Source organism: Aspergillus melleus (assembly GCF_016097325.1).
Source record: "Aspergillus melleus strain CBS 546.65 chromosome Unknown contig6, whole genome shotgun sequence".
NCBI classification, from domain to species: Eukaryota; Fungi; Ascomycota; class Eurotiomycetes; order Eurotiales; family Aspergillaceae; genus Aspergillus; species Aspergillus melleus.
The window spans coordinates 2270796-2287768 of NW_025763375.1; the positions used below are offsets into that span (position 1 = coordinate 2270796).

The following is a 16973-nucleotide window of genomic DNA, read 5'->3' on the forward strand; positions in this document are numbered from 1 at the left end:
TAACTGATGAGGAACAAATGCAATTACTAGCGAATAACCAATCCCATCGCATGACTAAACATGTCCATTCTCAATCAACCACCTCACCGTATCAACCATCGTCCTCTCCAAACTCCTATACTCCAACCCCAGCACCTCCCTCGCCTTACTCCCATCCGGCGTATACGTCTCCGTCGCCACACCCGGCGTCCCCAGGGGCACACCTTGCAACTGAGGAAACTCCCTCCGAATCACATCCACCGCAAGCTGATAATCAAACTTCCCGTTCGCAATCAAGAACCTGCGCCCAGCAGCCTCCTCCACCTCAAACGCCCTCAAATGCGCAACCGCCAAATCCCTCACGTCCGCGAACCCCGCAAAATCCACCCCGGGCACCTCCCCCCCAGCCGACCCATCAACCAACCTCCGAATCGCCTCCAACGACTCATTCAACCGCTGCTTCCCATCCATCCCAGGCCCAAACACCCACGGCGGGTTCACCGACACGACCGAAAACGAGGGTTTATGTTCCCCGGCCCAGTGCCAGAGCGCCCGTTCCGCGAACGCCTTGGACGCGCAATACGCGACACTCCCGCTAGGCGTCTGTTTCGCTGCGTCATAGCTGATCGGGTTCCAGTCTTCTTCTGTATACTTGTATCCTGGACGGTTCCCTTTCTCGAGATCGAGGATCGCGGCGAACGAGGAGGTGATGACGACGCGGCGGACCGTGGGCGCGTGATGGGCCACAGCGTCGAGGACGTTGGTCGTGCCGCGGATGGCCGGCTGGAGGAGGTCTTTTTCGTTGTCTGACACGTCGAGGGTGAAGGGGCTGGCGGTGTGGATTACCCCGACCACGTTGTGGACTGCGGTGTCGAAGGCATGAGGGGCCGCGATGTCCGGGACGGAGACGAAGGTGAGGTTGGTTTCGTGGCCGGGGTAGCGCGCTGTGATGGCTGGTGCGCTGGACAGGGAGCGGAGCGTGCCCCGGACGTTGTAGCCCGCGTCGAGGAAGACGCGGGTGATGTGGGCGGCGACGTAGCCGGATATACCGGTGATGAGGACGGTTTCGGGCATTTTTGTCAGCGTGCGTTAGTTAGTTTAGTTCTGTGTAGAGCGAGAAAAAGAAGTAGGGGAAGGAAAAGGGAGGGGAGCACGCCATTTAAGTGGAGGTTCACCTCGTGTTTGGATATTGAAGCCGAGTAAGCCGCCGGTATCAATGCATGCTGAGCTGGCTCGCATGAGGCCGCTTCGCGATCTGGACAAAGCCACATTCGCGGGGAGGAGTGGGGTTGGACTTATGAGATCGTTTTGTTTGCGATCCCACCGGATGGAGGGTCAGAGAGACAAAGAAAATGGACCTCGTATGACGGAGGAGACTCTCATTGCCAAGGACGCATGGATGCATCTAGAGGGGATTTTGTGGCTGACACTACAGCTCCCTGATACACATGGCATGTAGTATCCCCTATCGATTGATTCATTAGCGCAGTCTAGAGTTGATTTAGACTGAATGCAATGTATGCTGTAGAGCTGCATCTTTTGCGCCGAGAGGAAAGTTCATTCACACTGTGGAGTTGGTTTCTAGCCCTAGCTCTATTTGTGCCACTCTAGATCACATAACGAAAGGAAAAGAATGAAAGTGTAGCGAATGTAGTCGAATATCTCCCCCCGTGGCCATTTGTCACCGAAGTCATTCCGGGCAGCCAGAATAAGACAGTCAGAATACCAAACCGGGGCTTTGCCAGAGAACAACCAGCAACTCGCGTCCACTGAAGTCAAGAATCTACTCGACTTACTCCTTCGACAACTTCACAACGTTGAAGTTGAAGTTGCATTTACCCCCATCTGTCACGTCCGAACCGCTAGTCGCACTGAACATAACCGACTCATCCTTTCCAAGAACCTCGATCTTTTGCTGACCGGCCGCCAGACCCTCGACAGCTGCGTAGTTCAGTCCAGGCTTAGCAGGGTTCGTCGCCAAGACATTACCACCGCTGGAGACTCGGATCGTAATGCCCTCCCAGAGCAGAGGAAGCACAACGGCGTAGTTGACGGAGTCGATCGCCGCATCGGCGTTGGCAGGCAGGTTGTCGCAGTTCTTGGTCATGCCGCGGTACCACATAGCGCCGATAGGCGATTCCGAGCCGGTTTCCATCTCGCCGGCTGATTTGCCCTCCTTGAAAGCCTGGATGAACGAGCTTACCAGAGGCTGCCAGGCAAAGTGCGGCCATTTGTCGGTGTTGGCGTATTCGACGATCTCGGGGACCGTGGTGTAGCTTTCGGACCAGAGGTTGCCGATGTAGTGGCTTTCGCCGCCGTCGTTCTGTTTTATCCAAGTTAGTGGAATGAGGATGGTAGGGTGCGAGGCAACTTACCCAGGTGATATATTCGGTGAAGTCCGGCTTCAGCTCCAAGATTTGGCTCATGCGCTGGGGCAGGTTGACCTCGCCGATTCGGTACCAGTGGCCGTCGCCGGTGTTCTTGTACTGGAGGGGGGAGAGGGCTGGTTTCGTCAGTATTAATTTGAATAGATCTCGAAAAAGACACTCTTACGCATCATGTAGCCCTTGTTCGATCCGTGAGCATAATCCATCACCTTCTGATCGCCCTCAGAGCTGACGTTAACCGGACCATCGGTCGAGATAGGCCAGGCCGTCTCCCAGCTAAAGTAGCCATCCACGAAGTCGTTGAACCCCGACAGCGTCTCTTCCGGGTTCGTATAGTACTTGGAAGAATCACCTGACCCGGACTCTCCGTCATCCAAGTTCGGAATTAGGTAGATCTGCGAGTTCTGCTTGAACGAAGACCAAGCATCCGCCTCGCTGGATCCGCCAAACGACGACACGACGGGGTTACTATCGGGGCCAGCCCGCATATAATTCGGATGATCGGCGTATTTGTTGAACAGGTCGATGTGGTCCTGCAGCTGCGAGTGCTGGTACATGTCGAAGCTGAAGAACAGGTTGAAGTCGGTTCCCTCGGCGCCGTCGAAGAGTGCCTTGACGCAGTTCTGGGCCCATTGGGCGGTCGGATCGCCCACGTTCATGGCGAAGGCGTCAAAACCGACGGATTTGGCATCTTCGACGTCTTGCTTGGCGTGGTCGGGGTTGGTTTCGCCGATCTGTATCCCAGGTTACTTGTTAGTGAGCTGCTCAACGGGAGGGTTGGCAAAATTGGTTCAGACTATTTACGCACCATGTAATGAGCAAAGACGCTCTGAGCCTGCGCAACCGAAATGATGTCGGATCCTGCCAGCAGGGCGGCAACAGCAAGGAGATACTGCATCGTCGGTGTGATTAAGGAAAGACAGACGGTTGGTACACCAGCCAGAGGTGTAGTAGGTCCAGCGCAGTGGACGGTTTTTATGAACCATGTCGCCTCGTATCTACGCCGTATAGAGGATCAACTTTCAGGTATTCCTTCGGGGACCCCGAATCCCCGAGTATCGTGAACTTGACCCCTTCAGTTGTGGCCCCCAGAGTTTGAGAACTGACGCCCTGCTTCCTGCTTGTTTTCGGCCCCAAATTGCCGTTGGACCCCAAGGATGATCCGTTTCTGTTTCAGATCCACGGTGACTCTTTCAATTCACCACATGAATCAGGGATATTCTGATAAGATAAATGATCTATCAGGATGACGTATAAGCCATGAATAATTCTATATAGACCATCCAGCCATATCGAACAAAATCAACCTTATCGTAGTTAATATCAGTCTCACCTGCAGTAGGATTAGCAATGGGGCCAAGTGTGTCGGCCAAGACCAGACCGTCTCAAGTTTGAATAATTGTGGAGATCACAGAACGAGGGTTCTGACTGGGCCAGGGGATCCATCGTACCATTGGCCTGGTAAGTTGCCAACTTGCCTAGTCCATGCTTTGCAGTCGGGCAATGAAAAAGCTCCGCTTCTGACTCGTGCATACTCTGTGGGCATAGGTACGGAGTCCCCTGAGGAGTCCGTTTCCAACGGTCCGAGAATAGAACAGAAATCAAGATGAACCGGGATGGTCCCCTAGCGTGCGTGCAGATTCGCTGATCCAGGCTTTAGCTAGAGGGCTGGGAATGTAACGTGCTGACTGCTGACAGGATATCGCCGATCCGAAACGTGAATAAAATGAAGGTTGTCATGAGAGTTTCGGAAGAAGGCCGAGGCGGTTGTTTCCGCCCGTGATAGGCAGGATGTGTGCATTCTAGGACTGGATCGTCAGATTCAGGGACTTGTTTGAGTTGGTTGTATGCGAGCAGGATTCCTTGGGCGTGTTACTATCAAGGTGTTTCGAACAACTGTTTGAGGAGGTAAGACTGCACCCGATTGATTCTGCGTAATATCGATATAGTTTTTACGAGGGCCCGGATATAGAAAAAAAATTTATAGTGTATGCGCTATGTATTTCGGCGTTGCGAGCAACAGCTCTGAGGATGCTAGTTCTCTCTGTTTAAAAAATATAGATTGGATTATACTCCACATTCACAGAACGAAAGAGACTTCTACTAGGGAATCTAGCGGGCCTTTGAAGTTAATATCACAGAGCTCTGGCTTCACAGTCAATTCTGGCCAGAACATCCGTAAATAATATATAGAGAAGATTAGTGAATAGATAATTAGTACTGTCGACGTCCGAGGAGTTTTGTAGGCCAGGCGGAACTCAGTCCTTTGTAGCATCTCCAAAGCCTTTGGAAGACTTCATACACATAGAAAAGAATGGCTAGCAGTGCGTGAAATTGAGAATTGTTGCTTTTGTGGCCAAATCCTTGTCTAACAGGCACTCGGGAGCCTCGTTTTGGGATAATTGAATACCAAAAGCGATGCCATCCACATAAGGAGATTCATGAAGTCCTTGCGTCCACGGAATGAGTTCAACACAAGAGTCATTAGGGCATTCCAGGCCCACAACTGGAAGAACCATATGGGCATAATAAGTCGCCCTCGGCAACACTCCGAAATCGTATCAAAACGACATCAGCCGCGAGCAAGTAATCTGCGGGGACGAGACAGGGGTTCAGGGCAGGTTCAACCAGAAAGTCGGCCGGGCTATGACCACAACCTTCGCCTCGCAGGGCATCGACCTCAGTTCCGGGGAGTTCTGCGCGACAAATTTGGGTTTTTCGAAGGTGCCGGACGTGGCAGTGATGAATGGGGCTGGAGAGCTCAATTTCCCTGGGAAATTTGAAACCCCTTGGGCTCCAGACCACAGTCTGGGGACGAGCGAGAATTTGAAAAGATCCTAGGTAAGTAACCATCAAGTTGTGTGATTATTTGGGGATGCTATTAATCAAAATCCCTAGACCAGCTCGCCATTTATCTCAAGGATCTCAAGTGCCGGTACGGATTCCTTTCGACTTATGACAAGACAACTTTTGTTCGACAGAACTGTACGACCGGAGGAAGTTGGGAACTGCACTATAGGCCGGTTGTCGATTATGCTTCTTCTTCCTCAGTGGATGGTTTGCCGTCAGTTAGACAGTGCATGTGGTATCTGGGACAGGAGGCGCAAGCAGGCCACACGAATGTCAAACCACTGCCGACAAACCAATGATATGCTCCCACCTAAGCCCAGAGAGGGTTCGTTTTCCCTGTTCTTGTTTATTTGAGTCGTGGGACCTTGGCGTTCGGATACGCCCAAGGGGCAGGAAGCATTCTGTTTCTGTGGAGAGCCCATAAATTTCATAGGCTCAAGGGCCGTGTCGATTGATCTTGGGTGAACTTGCAAACGCTGGTAGAAGTTATAGTCCGTGATGATATTGCGATTATCAAACCCTCTTGACATCAGTGTCCGCTCTAAAGTCCTGCAAATTGCGTTTCTGAGTTCCATCTTCCTGGAAGTTATTCCCTGATAGCCATCCCTCCATAGCTAATCTTATTCCTTCCTCCCACTCATCCTTTAACATCGAAAACCACGCCGTATCCCGACTCCGGCTTTTCACAACCATGTGCTGTCGAAAAGTCCCTTCATACGTAAACCCAAGTCGCAGTGCCGCTTTCCTCGACGGCTCATTTAGCGAATCACATTTCCATTCCAATCGTCGATACCCCAGATCCTGGAACGCATGCTTTGCCAGGAGATAGAACGCCTCCGTAGCACCGGTCGTGCGCTGCAAGGCAGACGAAAACAACACATTGCCAATCTCGATGGTCAGTTGATTCGGTGTTATGCGCATCAGAGAGAGAAACCCGATAGGCTTGTCATATGTCGCATGGGTATCGCGTTTGTCGATAACGGCGAAAAAGAAGGGATCGTTCGATGCTGACTTTCCGCCGATGGCATCTCGGAAAGCGTTCGGATCGGCGTAGGGACCGTCGCCCATGTAATCCCACAGTGACGTTCGGGATGGGTCGCTTCCACCGACAAGCTTGAAAAGGTCATCAGCGTGCTTGAGCTCGAGCTTCTCAAGCAGAATTGTTCGACCTGCAAGAGATGTTTTTGGGGATGGGAGCAACGCCGGGGGAAAGGAGACGATGGGGCCTCGAGGTCGCGCCGCTGACATATTTGTGATGCTTATTCTATTTAATAGGATATCAATTGGATGATAGGATAGATTCAAAGAACAGATTAAGGCGGGTGTTGAATGAGTAGACTTTATATGGCGATGGATGGTGTCGACTGAGTCATCCTATTCTGGCAACCCAGAGTGGACTGTCACATCTGATTGGATGAGAATGCCGAAGTACAGGATTCTCGGGGGTCATGATCAATTGCAATATCCTTCAGTAATTGAACGCTTACATGGATCCATTATTATTCCAACGGATTCAACCATGTCCTGCCAGACTCGCACACCGCCTGCCCTCTCCGCCGCGGGGTTTCTGCCACTGACTTCCAGCCACTAAAAGAAGGCGGTCTGCCTCAGCGCAATGAAGCCAGCGAGGGCCACAATTGCGCTTGTCTTCAGCGCTCTTTTGCCCCTCCATCCAAGGCCCAACGGAAGGGATTATCAAATCCCCGGTTGTCTGTGTACATTCTTCTGATTGACTCACCCCCGCGGCCTGATCTGCCTGAAGGTCGATTGAATGCGACCCCTTACGAACCTGAGGCTTTTTCCCTGGAAAACCCGCCCGCTTCGGTCTCCCTTCCCACGAGCCTTTTCGCATTCCACCATCATGGCCTCCGTCGTGGTTCACAACTCGCTGAAGCCCGGCGGGCCAGTGCCTTTCGTGCCTAGGGAGGAGGGTAAGGTGTCGTGGTATGCCTGTGGACCGACTGTCTACGATATCGGTCACCTGGGACATGCGCGCAATTATGTCTCCACGGATATCATTCGTCGCATCATGATGCATTACTTTGGTTACAACGTCAACTTCGTCATGAACATCACCGATATTGACGATAAGGTACGTTTTGCGACTGACAAGCTCCTGTCTCTCTGACTAAGGTTCCATTCGCTGTAGATCATCATCAAGGCCCGCAGAAAGCGACTATTCGACCTGGAGAAAAAGAAACCCTACACCCCCCAGGAAAGCCACAAGCTTGGACTCGAAGCGTTCCGCGCCTATGCGACAGGCAACCTCCCTCTCCTCCAACCATCGAATGACCCCGTCGACGAGACCAACTACCAGACTCGCCGAGATGCGGCCTACGCCCAAGTGCTGGCCGGCGGCACGTTGACCGGAGAGGGCAAACCAGGCGATGCGGAGGCCAAGCTGAAAATGCACATCAACAACATGGATGCCGCGGCGCAGGGACTCAAGGAGGGCAAGGTGTTTGAAGGCGCGGAGGAGATCCTTCTGCCTTACCTCGACTCTCTATACAAGGAGACTATCGACATCAACGACCAGACTATCTTTACGGATCTCACACAGTCGATGGAGAAAGAGTTCACGGCGGACATGGATGCGCTGAACGTTCTTCGCCCGGATGCCCTCACGCGAGTCACCGAATACCTTCCTCAGATCGTCACCTTTGTCGAACGCCTCGTGCACAAGGGCTACGCTTACGAGTCGGATGGCTCCGTTTACTTCGACATCACCGCTTTCGAGAAGAATGGCAACACCTACGCCCGGTTGCGCCCGGAGAGTAAGAACGATAAGGCCTTGCAGGAGGAAGGAGAGGGTTCTTTATCCAAGACACTGGGTGGTAAGAGGGGCGCCGGTGACTTTGCCTTGTGGAAGAAGTCGAAACCTGGCGAGCCCTACTGGCAGAGCCCGTGGAGCGACGGTCGCCCGGGCTGGCACATTGAGTGTTCCGTCATGGCGTCTGATAAGCTTGGCGAGCAGATGGATATCCACTCTGGCGGCATCGATCTCGCTTTCCCTCACCACGATAATGAGCTGGCTCAGAGTGAGGCGTTCCACCGCAGCGGCGCCTGTGAGCACACATGGGTCAAGTACTTCCTGCACATTGGACATTTGAGCGTATCCGGCGCCAAGATGAGCAAGTCGCTCAAGAACTTCCAGTCGATTCGCGCTGCCCTGGAGACGACGTACACGCCGCGTAATATGAGAATCGTTTTCTTGCTGGGTCGCTGGAACGACGGTGTTGAGATCTCGCCTGACATGCGGAAGCACGCAGACGGTTGGGAGGCTACTCTCGATGTAGGTGCCGTTGCTGGCTTTCTTTTCCAGACAATATGCTGACTCAATTAGAACTTCTTCACGAACATCAAGGCTCGTTCCGCCGACGGAATCGGAGCTCTGTCCTTGTCGGATAAGACCGATAACGAACTGACGGCGAAGCTCGACCAGGCTAAGAAGGACCTGGACGCAGCTTTCCGCAACTCTTTCGACACGCCCGCCGCCATGCAAATCATCTCTAGAATTGTTCGGGATGCCAACATCTACATGGGTGAAACTAACGATTTGCGCACGGTGGAGACCGTCGGTCGGTGGGTAACCAAGATCGTCGGAATTCTCGGTCTCGACGCCGGCGCACAGCCGCCGTATGAGGGTCTCGGCTGGTCGGCTGCCACCGCAAATGCCAATGTCGACCCCCAGACTGCCGTTCAACCTTTTGCTGCGGTTTTCGACAACGTCGTTGGAGAAGTTAGAACATTTGGTCTGTCTGAGTCTTCGGTCGAAGCTCTCCTGAACCAGTCCCCAGCAACCGAATTTTCCGAGTTGGAAAAGAATGGCGAGCGCAATGCGGAAACCCTCGCTATGCCTTACGTCCGTGCAGTGTCTCGCCTCCGTGACGAGCTCCGTCGTCTCCTCTCATCCGGTACCCTCGAGCCGAAGACCAAATCCGCCATTATTGCGCTCGCCGATCGTATCCGTGATTTCGACCTCACAGACCTTGGCGTCCAGCTTGATGACCAGAGTGACCGACCCAGTCTGATCAAGTTCGTCCCGGCCTCGAAACTCATCGCGGCCCGTAACGAGCGAGCTGCTTTGCTGGCCGAGAAGGCCAACCAGAAGGAGAAGGGTATGTTTCGTTGCCTTTATCCTTCCGATACTCACTCACTAACATTCTATCACAGCCCGTCTTGCCCGCGAGAAAGCCGAAGCCGAGAAATGGGAAAAGGCCAAGCTTCCAGCCCAGGATCTCTTCAAGAACGACCCCAAGTACAAGGAATGGGATGCTGACGGACTCCCGACCAAGCTGGCCGATGGCAGCGAAGTCCCCAAGAGCCAGTCCAAGAAGTTGAAGAAGGAATGGGATCGACAGAAGAAGCTGAACGACGAGTATGCTGCCAAGTTCGGAGCTGCAGCTTAGGAAGTCTTGAACTTGATGTTCGGTTATCACTATTGTTACTCCCTGGCATTGGCTCGATGCTAGCCCTCTCATCAGGTTCTACCTCGCTGGCTAAACGGAGATGGCCCGAAGTGGCGCCCGTTCGCCGTCGCAAACTGCGTCTCTAGATCTACCTCATCGAAAAGACTCCGTGCTTAGTTTTGTAGATCGCCGCGAGTTGAAAGATATATACCTTAAAAAGCGCATTCGGGGGTTTTTTTGGGCAGTTTACCATAGACCTTATCACAAGAAGCAGTTGTTAATGCTTTCAATGGATTTAGCATTGCTCCTCGACCTCCTTTGTATGATAACTTGGATAGGCTTGCTACACCTAATCAAGCATTCTGAATGGCCTTTGTTTTCTTCAAGGCTCTACCATATTCTTGTTTGAGCGACCAATGCCTTATATTGAAACCCAAGAGATAAGGCCATCCAATGACCAACACGACTGTATCCAACCAAATGTCTTTCGTTCCGGCACTATCTTGGGGCCTCAGTACTCCCCTATACGTTTGAACACGCTCATACTGGCTGCCTGGCATATTCTGTTAGCGACTTCAAAAACAGGAATTAATATCTGAGTTATACCCTGTAGTTAGGCAGGGTCACACCGTCACACTGTCACCCCACAATTCTCCATCATATTGAATTGCTCGTAATAGAGACCTGTCCCACTGCTGTACTATGGGATACTTGGTCAATATGCCAGTTTCCTTGATGTACTAGGCTAGGAGATAACCGATTGAGAATGATACTGCTCATTGAAATTGCTGTAGAGGAGGGAAGAGAACTTTCTGGCTCGTAGCAGAGTAAGTTTCCTACAAGCGCTGGCCGTTTCACAATGGATACTACTGTTTTACCGTTTACATCTAGTTCGTAGCTTATGGCTTTCCCATTCACAATGTGCTACGTCTTACTCCTGTCAATGTAATTTCGTGCATCAAACTTACTACAGTCCTGACGGAAGGCGTTGGGGCCACAATTGTAGCATGAAGCTACATAATATCTGGATCTCCATTTTGCAAAAGCAAAAGGGGCTGTTACCTAGGATAGTGATACGCATTACCGCTATAAAAGTAGACACAGCGTATAGTAAATGGCTACAGCACAATACTTAGTAATGTAAAACTTGTAGTGACTGTAATAGCTCAATAATTGTATAAATGCGATGCCCTACTGTGTTCGAGTAAGATATCTCAGTGGGCCGTGAGACCCTGTTTAGATAACCCCCTACATTATGTCTCAACGCGCCGAGCGAGCTATCGTCGGATATCTCCGAATTGCGTAGAAGGCGATGGATTTGGCACCCCAGAGTAGTACTTTTTAGCCTTTGGAAATCATGATACTGAAAGATCTGCTGTTCCAGGGAATGAGTGGACTGTGAATCGCGCCCAGGCAAGATAACCATCGCGAGTCTGTCCATCTGCTACGATAAGAGTCATATCAACCAGGACATGCGACTATGCTTGGAGGCTAAAAGTAGCTTCGGCAGTGTAGGATGAAAGGCAATTACAAGCCATGTCTCATTAGACAACCGGGCGATACAATTATAAATCCTTTAATTCCTCTTGCGCCAGATAGACGAGCCCTAACTCTCCCAAAGGGGTCCATGAAGCACACCACGCAGCATGCATACCGAGGATGTGGCGACGCCGAATATACTTGTTGCAAGGGGCAGAAAGTCTCCTTCCTAAAACGGACTGGCATTATGATTCTTGGCGACTCTAGGGTCTTCGGCAGATATAGGCTCTTGACCTAACGGGTTGCTCACTCGGTCATTGGCCGAGAGACGACACAGCCTGTTGTATACGTCGTCTCATGGATGCCTGGGTGAAGAGCAAGGGTCAGGACGAGCAATTCTGGAATGAACATCCGTATACCAGGGCCACATCTTAGCCCCCAAAGTGTCTGAACACCACGGATGAGAACCATATGGCAGTCTAACAATCCGACCAGTGATCTGAATATTTTACATTTCCTTCATGTAGTTCACTACTAGTTCGCTCGATAGAAAGAAACCAAGCAGCAATACTACGAAGAGACCGGGAAGAACAATTATCTACAAATAGGGCCACTCTCTTCTTGTTGAGATAGTCGTGCGTTTCAGTTGCCAGCATGTTGCGGATGTTATGGAGACGACTTGGCTTGCCTTGGAATCGACAGTCCAGATAGAGTGTCTCGCTGAGACGGTGAGGCTAACTGCCCACCATTGAATTAGGAAATGTGCGTCATTCCTGTTATTACTTAGCGTTTCTATATGGCCCCCAAAGGGTTAACAATGGCACTACGGTTGTTAGTCTCCAGAGCGCGGCCCCCCGCTTATTCCAGAAACGGTATGCCGTACTTTGTTCTTGATGTTTCTTTTTTTCTTTTCGATATTATTGGCGGGTAAATATGGGCACCGAGCTTAAGGGGGATTAGTTAGTTCTGCCAGTCGACGGTAGCGGCGGAATTGTGGAGAGCATACGTTATAGGCTGATGCCTATGCATGTTGACGATTACCCGTACGTGGTAGGACTACTAGCAGACAGCGTCATGACAAGTAGGATCCTGTATGAAACTCTGCGCAGCGAAAGATATTGAAGCGATCTCCACAGCCCCGAGCATTATCTGCGCGTAGTCTTGTAACTCAGAAAAGCAAATGCTCTAGGAGTCGAGATCAAGCAAGCACGGCGGAGCCAAGACCCGGTTTTTCGGGGCCAAAATTCAGGATCGCCAGGGCTTGGAATTAATTTGGAATCTCCAAGACTTCTACCTTCCGCATATGTACGACAGGTACTAGTTTCCTGGGGGAAGTGGGAAGAGAATGGCTTCTGAACTACCTGACCCAGTGGTAGGTTCTGCATTCTGGGGATCGAATATGACCATGATGGCCATGCTTGCCGACTTGGTACTATAATTTCGGACTACGAGCTACGCAGGTGCTTCGAAGGTTTTGATGCATGTAGACTGCGATTGGAGTTACTGGGCTACTATACTTAATTGGCTCACTAACCGGCAAACACGAAATGAATAAGGAAGCCGTACTCCTAGGGCAAACTATGCAACAAGGCAGAGAAAATGTGGCCCCCTCCGACCATGTTTCAAATCACCATGAGTTTTATTCATTTGGCTGGCTTAAGATTGGGGCTAAAGCCTAAGTAGCTAGTAAGATAGCTTCGATTTTTGATATCGTCAAGACTCTTGAGGAGGGTATAAATAAGGGCTTCGCTTCTCTCCAATTCAGACTATTCCATTCAAGCCTACATCCCCAGTTAAACAACTATCCCTGCTCAAATCTTCTTCACAATGCAGATCAAATACCTTCTCTCTGTTCTGTCCCTGTCTGCCGCCGCGGCTGCTGGCGGTAACTTCATGTCAACCTGTCTTTCAGTTGAATTGAGAGAAGACCGCCACACCGTCGCGGCTGTTTGCAGGGGTAATGGGTTCAAGGAGAGATCTGAACTTGATTTGAACAAGTGCTATGCTACTGTTGAAGATGGATCTATTGTTCCTCGCCGAGAGTGAGTGCTCTTGAGATTCTCCCAATACATATGAACATCACTGACCACGACTACGAAATAGCGGGAACTTTTACGGCCGTTGCGAAAGCTGCTCGGTCACCTACAAGGGTGTTTTGATCTGTACCTGCGAGCAAGGAGAGGGCAAAGGCTTTGCCAGGACCGTTGAGGTTGATTTGAGTAAGTTTTACCACTCTATCACGTTCTTTCTTCCATCTTTCCTGTTATAGCCCCATTTGCTTTTGCTTCCTTCCCTCTTCAAGACTCGGGCTGACTTGGGAATCAAGATGAGCGTATCTCCAACGTCAATGGACACATTCACTGCGATGTCTCCGATGGTGGGTACGATGGGGAATGTTTTCGGCAGTGGAACGGTGAAGTCGACTGTGATGATGATCGCGTGACCGCCTAGGATGATTTATCCTTGAGGAAGGTATAGCTAAGGTTCTTCGGTTCTCTTCTTTGACTTGTATCAGTATAGTTTTGAATGCACATATGTACATATAATGCATCCATTGCTTGTCTGTGGTCTTTCTATACTTCAGTCAAGATCTTGATAGACTTACAAATGCTTGAGGAAATTGAAAGACATTAATAAGTTGTAATGAGCAGAGTCGATGATAAATAATTGCCATATTGGTAGGTTTAATCTTAGCTAGTAGGTTTAAGAATGATACGCGGCATGTACGACAAGATCGCTGATCTGAAAGGCTTCATATGCCTTGGATGTCCTTCCTGGTAGCCAATTTAAGACCGAGGCTTTCCAAATTAGAACAAGTTGCACATACTTCACATTCTACGCAAGATTTTGAATTATACGACTGATGAACCCGAGGTCTTCAAACCCGCCAGAGCCTCTTCAATCGTGATAACCTTGACTGGAACTTTCGGGAAAATGTCGTAGAGGATGGAGTGTTGGATCTTCTCCCCGGTAGGACCTGGCTCGATGGTATTGTTCGAGATGACATACCTGATGCTCTGTCAACATACATCCTCACCAAGGTCCGGGGAGAGAGGATAACTTACACGTTATAATCCAAATCAAACAACCTCAACGCCGTCGCGAGTACAACTCCCGATGTTCGAATACCAGACTGCAAAAACAGATCCCATTATGAGTCCCACCGTAGATTGATTCCCGATAGAAGCAAGCCGGGGAAAACATACCAGAATCACTGTCTCTATCTTCTGACTGTTCAGAATCTCCTCGATCGAGTTCCCAGCCCCGGCATAATACCTCGTTTTCGGCACCACCACATCGTCGTCCTCCGTCTTGAAGGCCGTATAGATATGGCTCTTCGCGCTGGATTCTGTCAGATTACCAAGTCCCTCCACGACAGACGCGAATGGCGTGTCGGGTCCGACCTCGGGACGCTGGGATGTGGAGAAGTAGATGCGCGTGAAGACGTTCAGCAGTGCGGGGTTTTGCTTGTGGACTCTGATTCATTGATTTTAGTTCAACTCAGAAACCCTCGATTTGCTGGGAATAGACCAAGGTGATGGGATATTCGAGGAAGCTCACGCGTCAATCCATCTGGCAGTATTGTTGATCCATTTCTTCCCTTCGTCCGTAGTGTTCACATTAGCGACGATCGCATCGATCAGGTCGAGGTTCAGTACGGCGAAGTGGTTTCCAAAATCTGGAGGCGAGTTTTCAATGGCCAAAGCTTGGTTTGAGAGGTAGACTGGCTTGGTTCCTGGTTGGGTTGCGAGGACAAGAGGAAGCAGCGAGAGTGCCTGGAAGAAAACGAATAGCTTGAAAAGCATTTTGTGGTGACCAGCGCTCTATGAGACAAGATAGGAGAAAGATGGTTTGATTGAGAATTCGAGACTTCAGATTCTTAGTGTGCTATCTTATTGGGCTCTTTAACTGTCTCTCGGTTGGTGTTTTGCTGCGCAGTTTATCCCTTGCGTCCGTAGCATTCAATCATGCGAGAGGAATCCACTGTAGCGATGGGACCATTTGCCAGGACTGAAATTTGGATTGAAAAATCCAACTTACAGAAATAACTGTCAGACAATTTCCTTGTGGCTTGCAACTTCGAGGAGGGGAGGGAGCAGAAAGAGAAGTGTATGCACCTGTGGACACATGATAGATATGACGTCACCATGATCCCGTCGCAGACGCAAGATGCGACAATCAATCGCGAAGTCGGTTTTCCGACTAGATGATTCAAATAGTATGCAAAGCTAATTGTTATTTAATGTGTTGTTTGACATCCTATTGAAAACTACAGCTGAGGAAAGGAGCTTACGGCTACAATGTTTAGACTACTCAATGAGGTTAGCGTTGTGTAGCATATATATGTTTCACCACATGGATCATCGTTGGACTATTCTACTCCAATTCCTCTATGGCAATCAATAAAAATACGTTATGTGAATATTTCGTATCTATACACACGCAAGAGCCACCCTACAACTCCAAAGAAATAGCAGACACAAGCTTCCGGTGCATCCTGCTCGACCAATTGGCAGAGCTCTTCTGAGTGCGTCTTAGTTTTCACGATCTGAGCTGTGCGGTTGAGCGGCAAATTAGGTGCTTGATGCCTAGTAGTTCGCACTCTGTCTGATTAGTCGGATGTCCATGAAAAGTCTAAGCTTGGTCTGGCCATTGCACCGCTCCACTGCCAATGTGGTATATGTTAGGCTTCAATGCCCGATATCACTCTGAATGCTCATCCAAAAGATGACACTGCGAATTCTTCCATGGCAAGCCCCAGCCCATCACCCCACACACCCCTTACTCGTAACCACCGTCTGCGCCTTCTTGCTCTTATTGATCATCGCCAAATGCGTCGCTTCGGTATCAATCTCATTCACCGATCTCCGCAGCTCAACATACCCCTCATCATCAAGCGCATACAGCGCCTCCTTCAACCACACCCGACACGTCACATTCTCCTTAAATCGACCGGAATATTGAATGGGGACTTCGCCCAACCGATCCCCGACGGCGTCATGCACCACCGGGTCCAAGACGCCCAGTTTCAAAGCTAGCAGGACCCGGTTGAAATACGAAGCGTCGGTGATTAGCTGCATTTCGTATTTCCAGGTCGTGGGGTCCGTCGTGTCGGGGTTGATGAGGTGGTACATCATCCCGCATGAACCTGGTTTTGCCAGGTACAGGGCCCAGTGGAATAGGTAGCTGTCGCCGCGGTCTAAGAGGAGGATGTAGAGAGCGTTGGGGTCGAGGCTTGAGAAGGGGTCCTCCATGTTGAGAGCCATTTTTTGAGCCGAATCTGGGGGCAGGAGCGAGATTGAGAGTGGCACTTTGCTTGACCAAGACATGTTCAAGGGCACCTTAAAATCAATCGTTTTTCTCGGAGCCTGAGAGGGAACTATATAGAGTCCCTGGATCTTGCGCGCATCAGATCATGGTAGGTGTTGCGGATAAGACGCTCCTGCCAAACAAATTAGAGCCGAGGGATTTACAAGCCGACATCCATGGATGGAGAAATTACCTTGATCATAGACCGTTCATCTTTCATACACAAACCACACACAATGTTGATACAGCAGTTTACGTCGTGTTGGACTGGGAATGCGGAAACTTTGTTGAGAATTTATTCATGACTCGTGGAGCGTGACAATAATCAGCCATCCTAATCCGGTTAGCGCCCTGCAAGGCTTTTGTGGCACGTGCTGAGTGATTTCTCATCGCTAAAGATAGGAACTGGCAAGTGAGCAACAATCTGCTCGGAAAGACAACTCACGGGAATCCCAGCGACAGACATTTCGAGAGGCTGATAAGGGTCGCCCTTATCTTTTTTAGCAATGGGAGCACCTCATCGATACAATTCCATCACGGTAGTGCGCGCGCCAGCTCA

The 16973-nt window shown here is 50.4% G+C and overlaps 7 protein-coding genes across 9 annotated transcripts; 2 read left to right on the top strand and 5 right to left on the bottom strand.

The window, feature by feature from the left end:
• Window positions 1-54: 54 nt before the first annotated feature.
• LDX57_010524 (SDR family oxidoreductase) lies at window positions 55-1053 on the bottom strand (the record flags this gene model as incomplete). The annotated part of the gene is made up of 1 exon (XM_046092271.1): window positions 55-1053. One exon carries the CDS (start codon window positions 1051-1053, stop codon window positions 55-57), a length of 999 nt encoding a protein of 332 aa, XP_045948249.1.
• A 718-nt stretch (window positions 1054-1771) lies between these two features.
• LDX57_010525 (glycoside hydrolase family 71 protein) lies at window positions 1772-3264 on the bottom strand (the record flags this gene model as incomplete). Its single annotated transcript, XM_046092272.1, has 4 exons — window positions 1772-2302; window positions 2355-2482; window positions 2533-3100; window positions 3175-3264. 4 exons carry the CDS (start codon window positions 3262-3264, stop codon window positions 1772-1774), a joined length of 1317 nt encoding a protein of 438 aa, XP_045948250.1.
• Window positions 3265-5729: 2465 nt separating this feature from the next.
• LDX57_010526 (GNAT family N-acetyltransferase) lies at window positions 5730-6464 on the bottom strand (the record flags this gene model as incomplete). Its single annotated transcript, XM_046092273.1, has 1 exon — window positions 5730-6464. One exon carries the CDS (start codon window positions 6462-6464, stop codon window positions 5730-5732), a length of 735 nt encoding a protein of 244 aa, XP_045948251.1.
• A 402-nt stretch (window positions 6465-6866) lies between these two features.
• On the top strand, window positions 6867-10271 carry CYR1. Of its 3 annotated transcripts, XM_046092274.1 has the most exons (4): window positions 6867-7308; window positions 7366-8508; window positions 8560-9334; window positions 9390-10271. In XM_046092274.1, exons 1-4 carry the CDS (start codon window positions 6988-6990, stop codon window positions 9623-9625), a joined length of 2475 nt encoding a protein of 824 aa, XP_045948252.1. In that variant the 5' UTR covers window positions 6867-6987; the 3' UTR covers window positions 9626-10271. The 3 variants fall into 3 exon arrangements, with proteins under 3 accessions (XP_045948252.1, XP_045948254.1, XP_045948253.1); XM_046092275.1 differs by having other exon boundaries at window positions 6867-8508; XM_046092276.1 differs by having other exon boundaries at window positions 8560-10271.
• Window positions 10272-12931: 2660 nt separating this feature from the next.
• LDX57_010528 (CVNH domain-containing protein) lies at window positions 12932-13555 on the top strand (the record flags this gene model as incomplete). Its single annotated transcript, XM_046092277.1, has 3 exons — window positions 12932-13146; window positions 13208-13323; window positions 13431-13555. The coding sequence occupies 3 exons, from the start codon at window positions 12932-12934 to the stop codon at window positions 13553-13555; spliced, it is 456 nt and encodes a 151-aa protein (XP_045948255.1).
• Window positions 13556-13956: 401 nt separating this feature from the next.
• On the bottom strand, window positions 13957-14910 carry LDX57_010529 (uncharacterized protein; the record flags this gene model as incomplete). The annotated part of the gene is made up of 4 exons (XM_046092278.1): window positions 13957-14113; window positions 14170-14237; window positions 14311-14581; window positions 14666-14910. 4 exons carry the CDS (start codon window positions 14908-14910, stop codon window positions 13957-13959), a joined length of 741 nt encoding a protein of 246 aa, XP_045948256.1.
• A 960-nt stretch (window positions 14911-15870) lies between these two features.
• Window positions 15871-16434, bottom strand: LDX57_010530 (uncharacterized protein; the record flags this gene model as incomplete). Its single annotated transcript, XM_046092279.1, has 1 exon — window positions 15871-16434. The coding sequence occupies one exon, from the start codon at window positions 16432-16434 to the stop codon at window positions 15871-15873; it is 564 nt and encodes a 187-aa protein (XP_045948257.1).
• Window positions 16435-16973: the final 539 nt, after the last annotated feature.

Coding starts and splice junctions, on each gene's coding strand:
- CYR1 (XM_046092274.1), top strand. CDS start 6,988: ATGCGACCCCTTACGAACCTGAGGCTTTTTCCCTGGAAAACCCGCCCG. Junction 8,509..8,559: donor GTTGGGAGGCTACTCTCGAT/GTAGGTGCCGTT, acceptor TGACTCAATTAG/AACTTCTTCACGAACATCAA. Junction 9,335..9,389: donor GGCCAACCAGAAGGAGAAGG/GTATGTTTCGTT, acceptor ATTCTATCACAG/CCCGTCTTGCCCGCGAGAAA.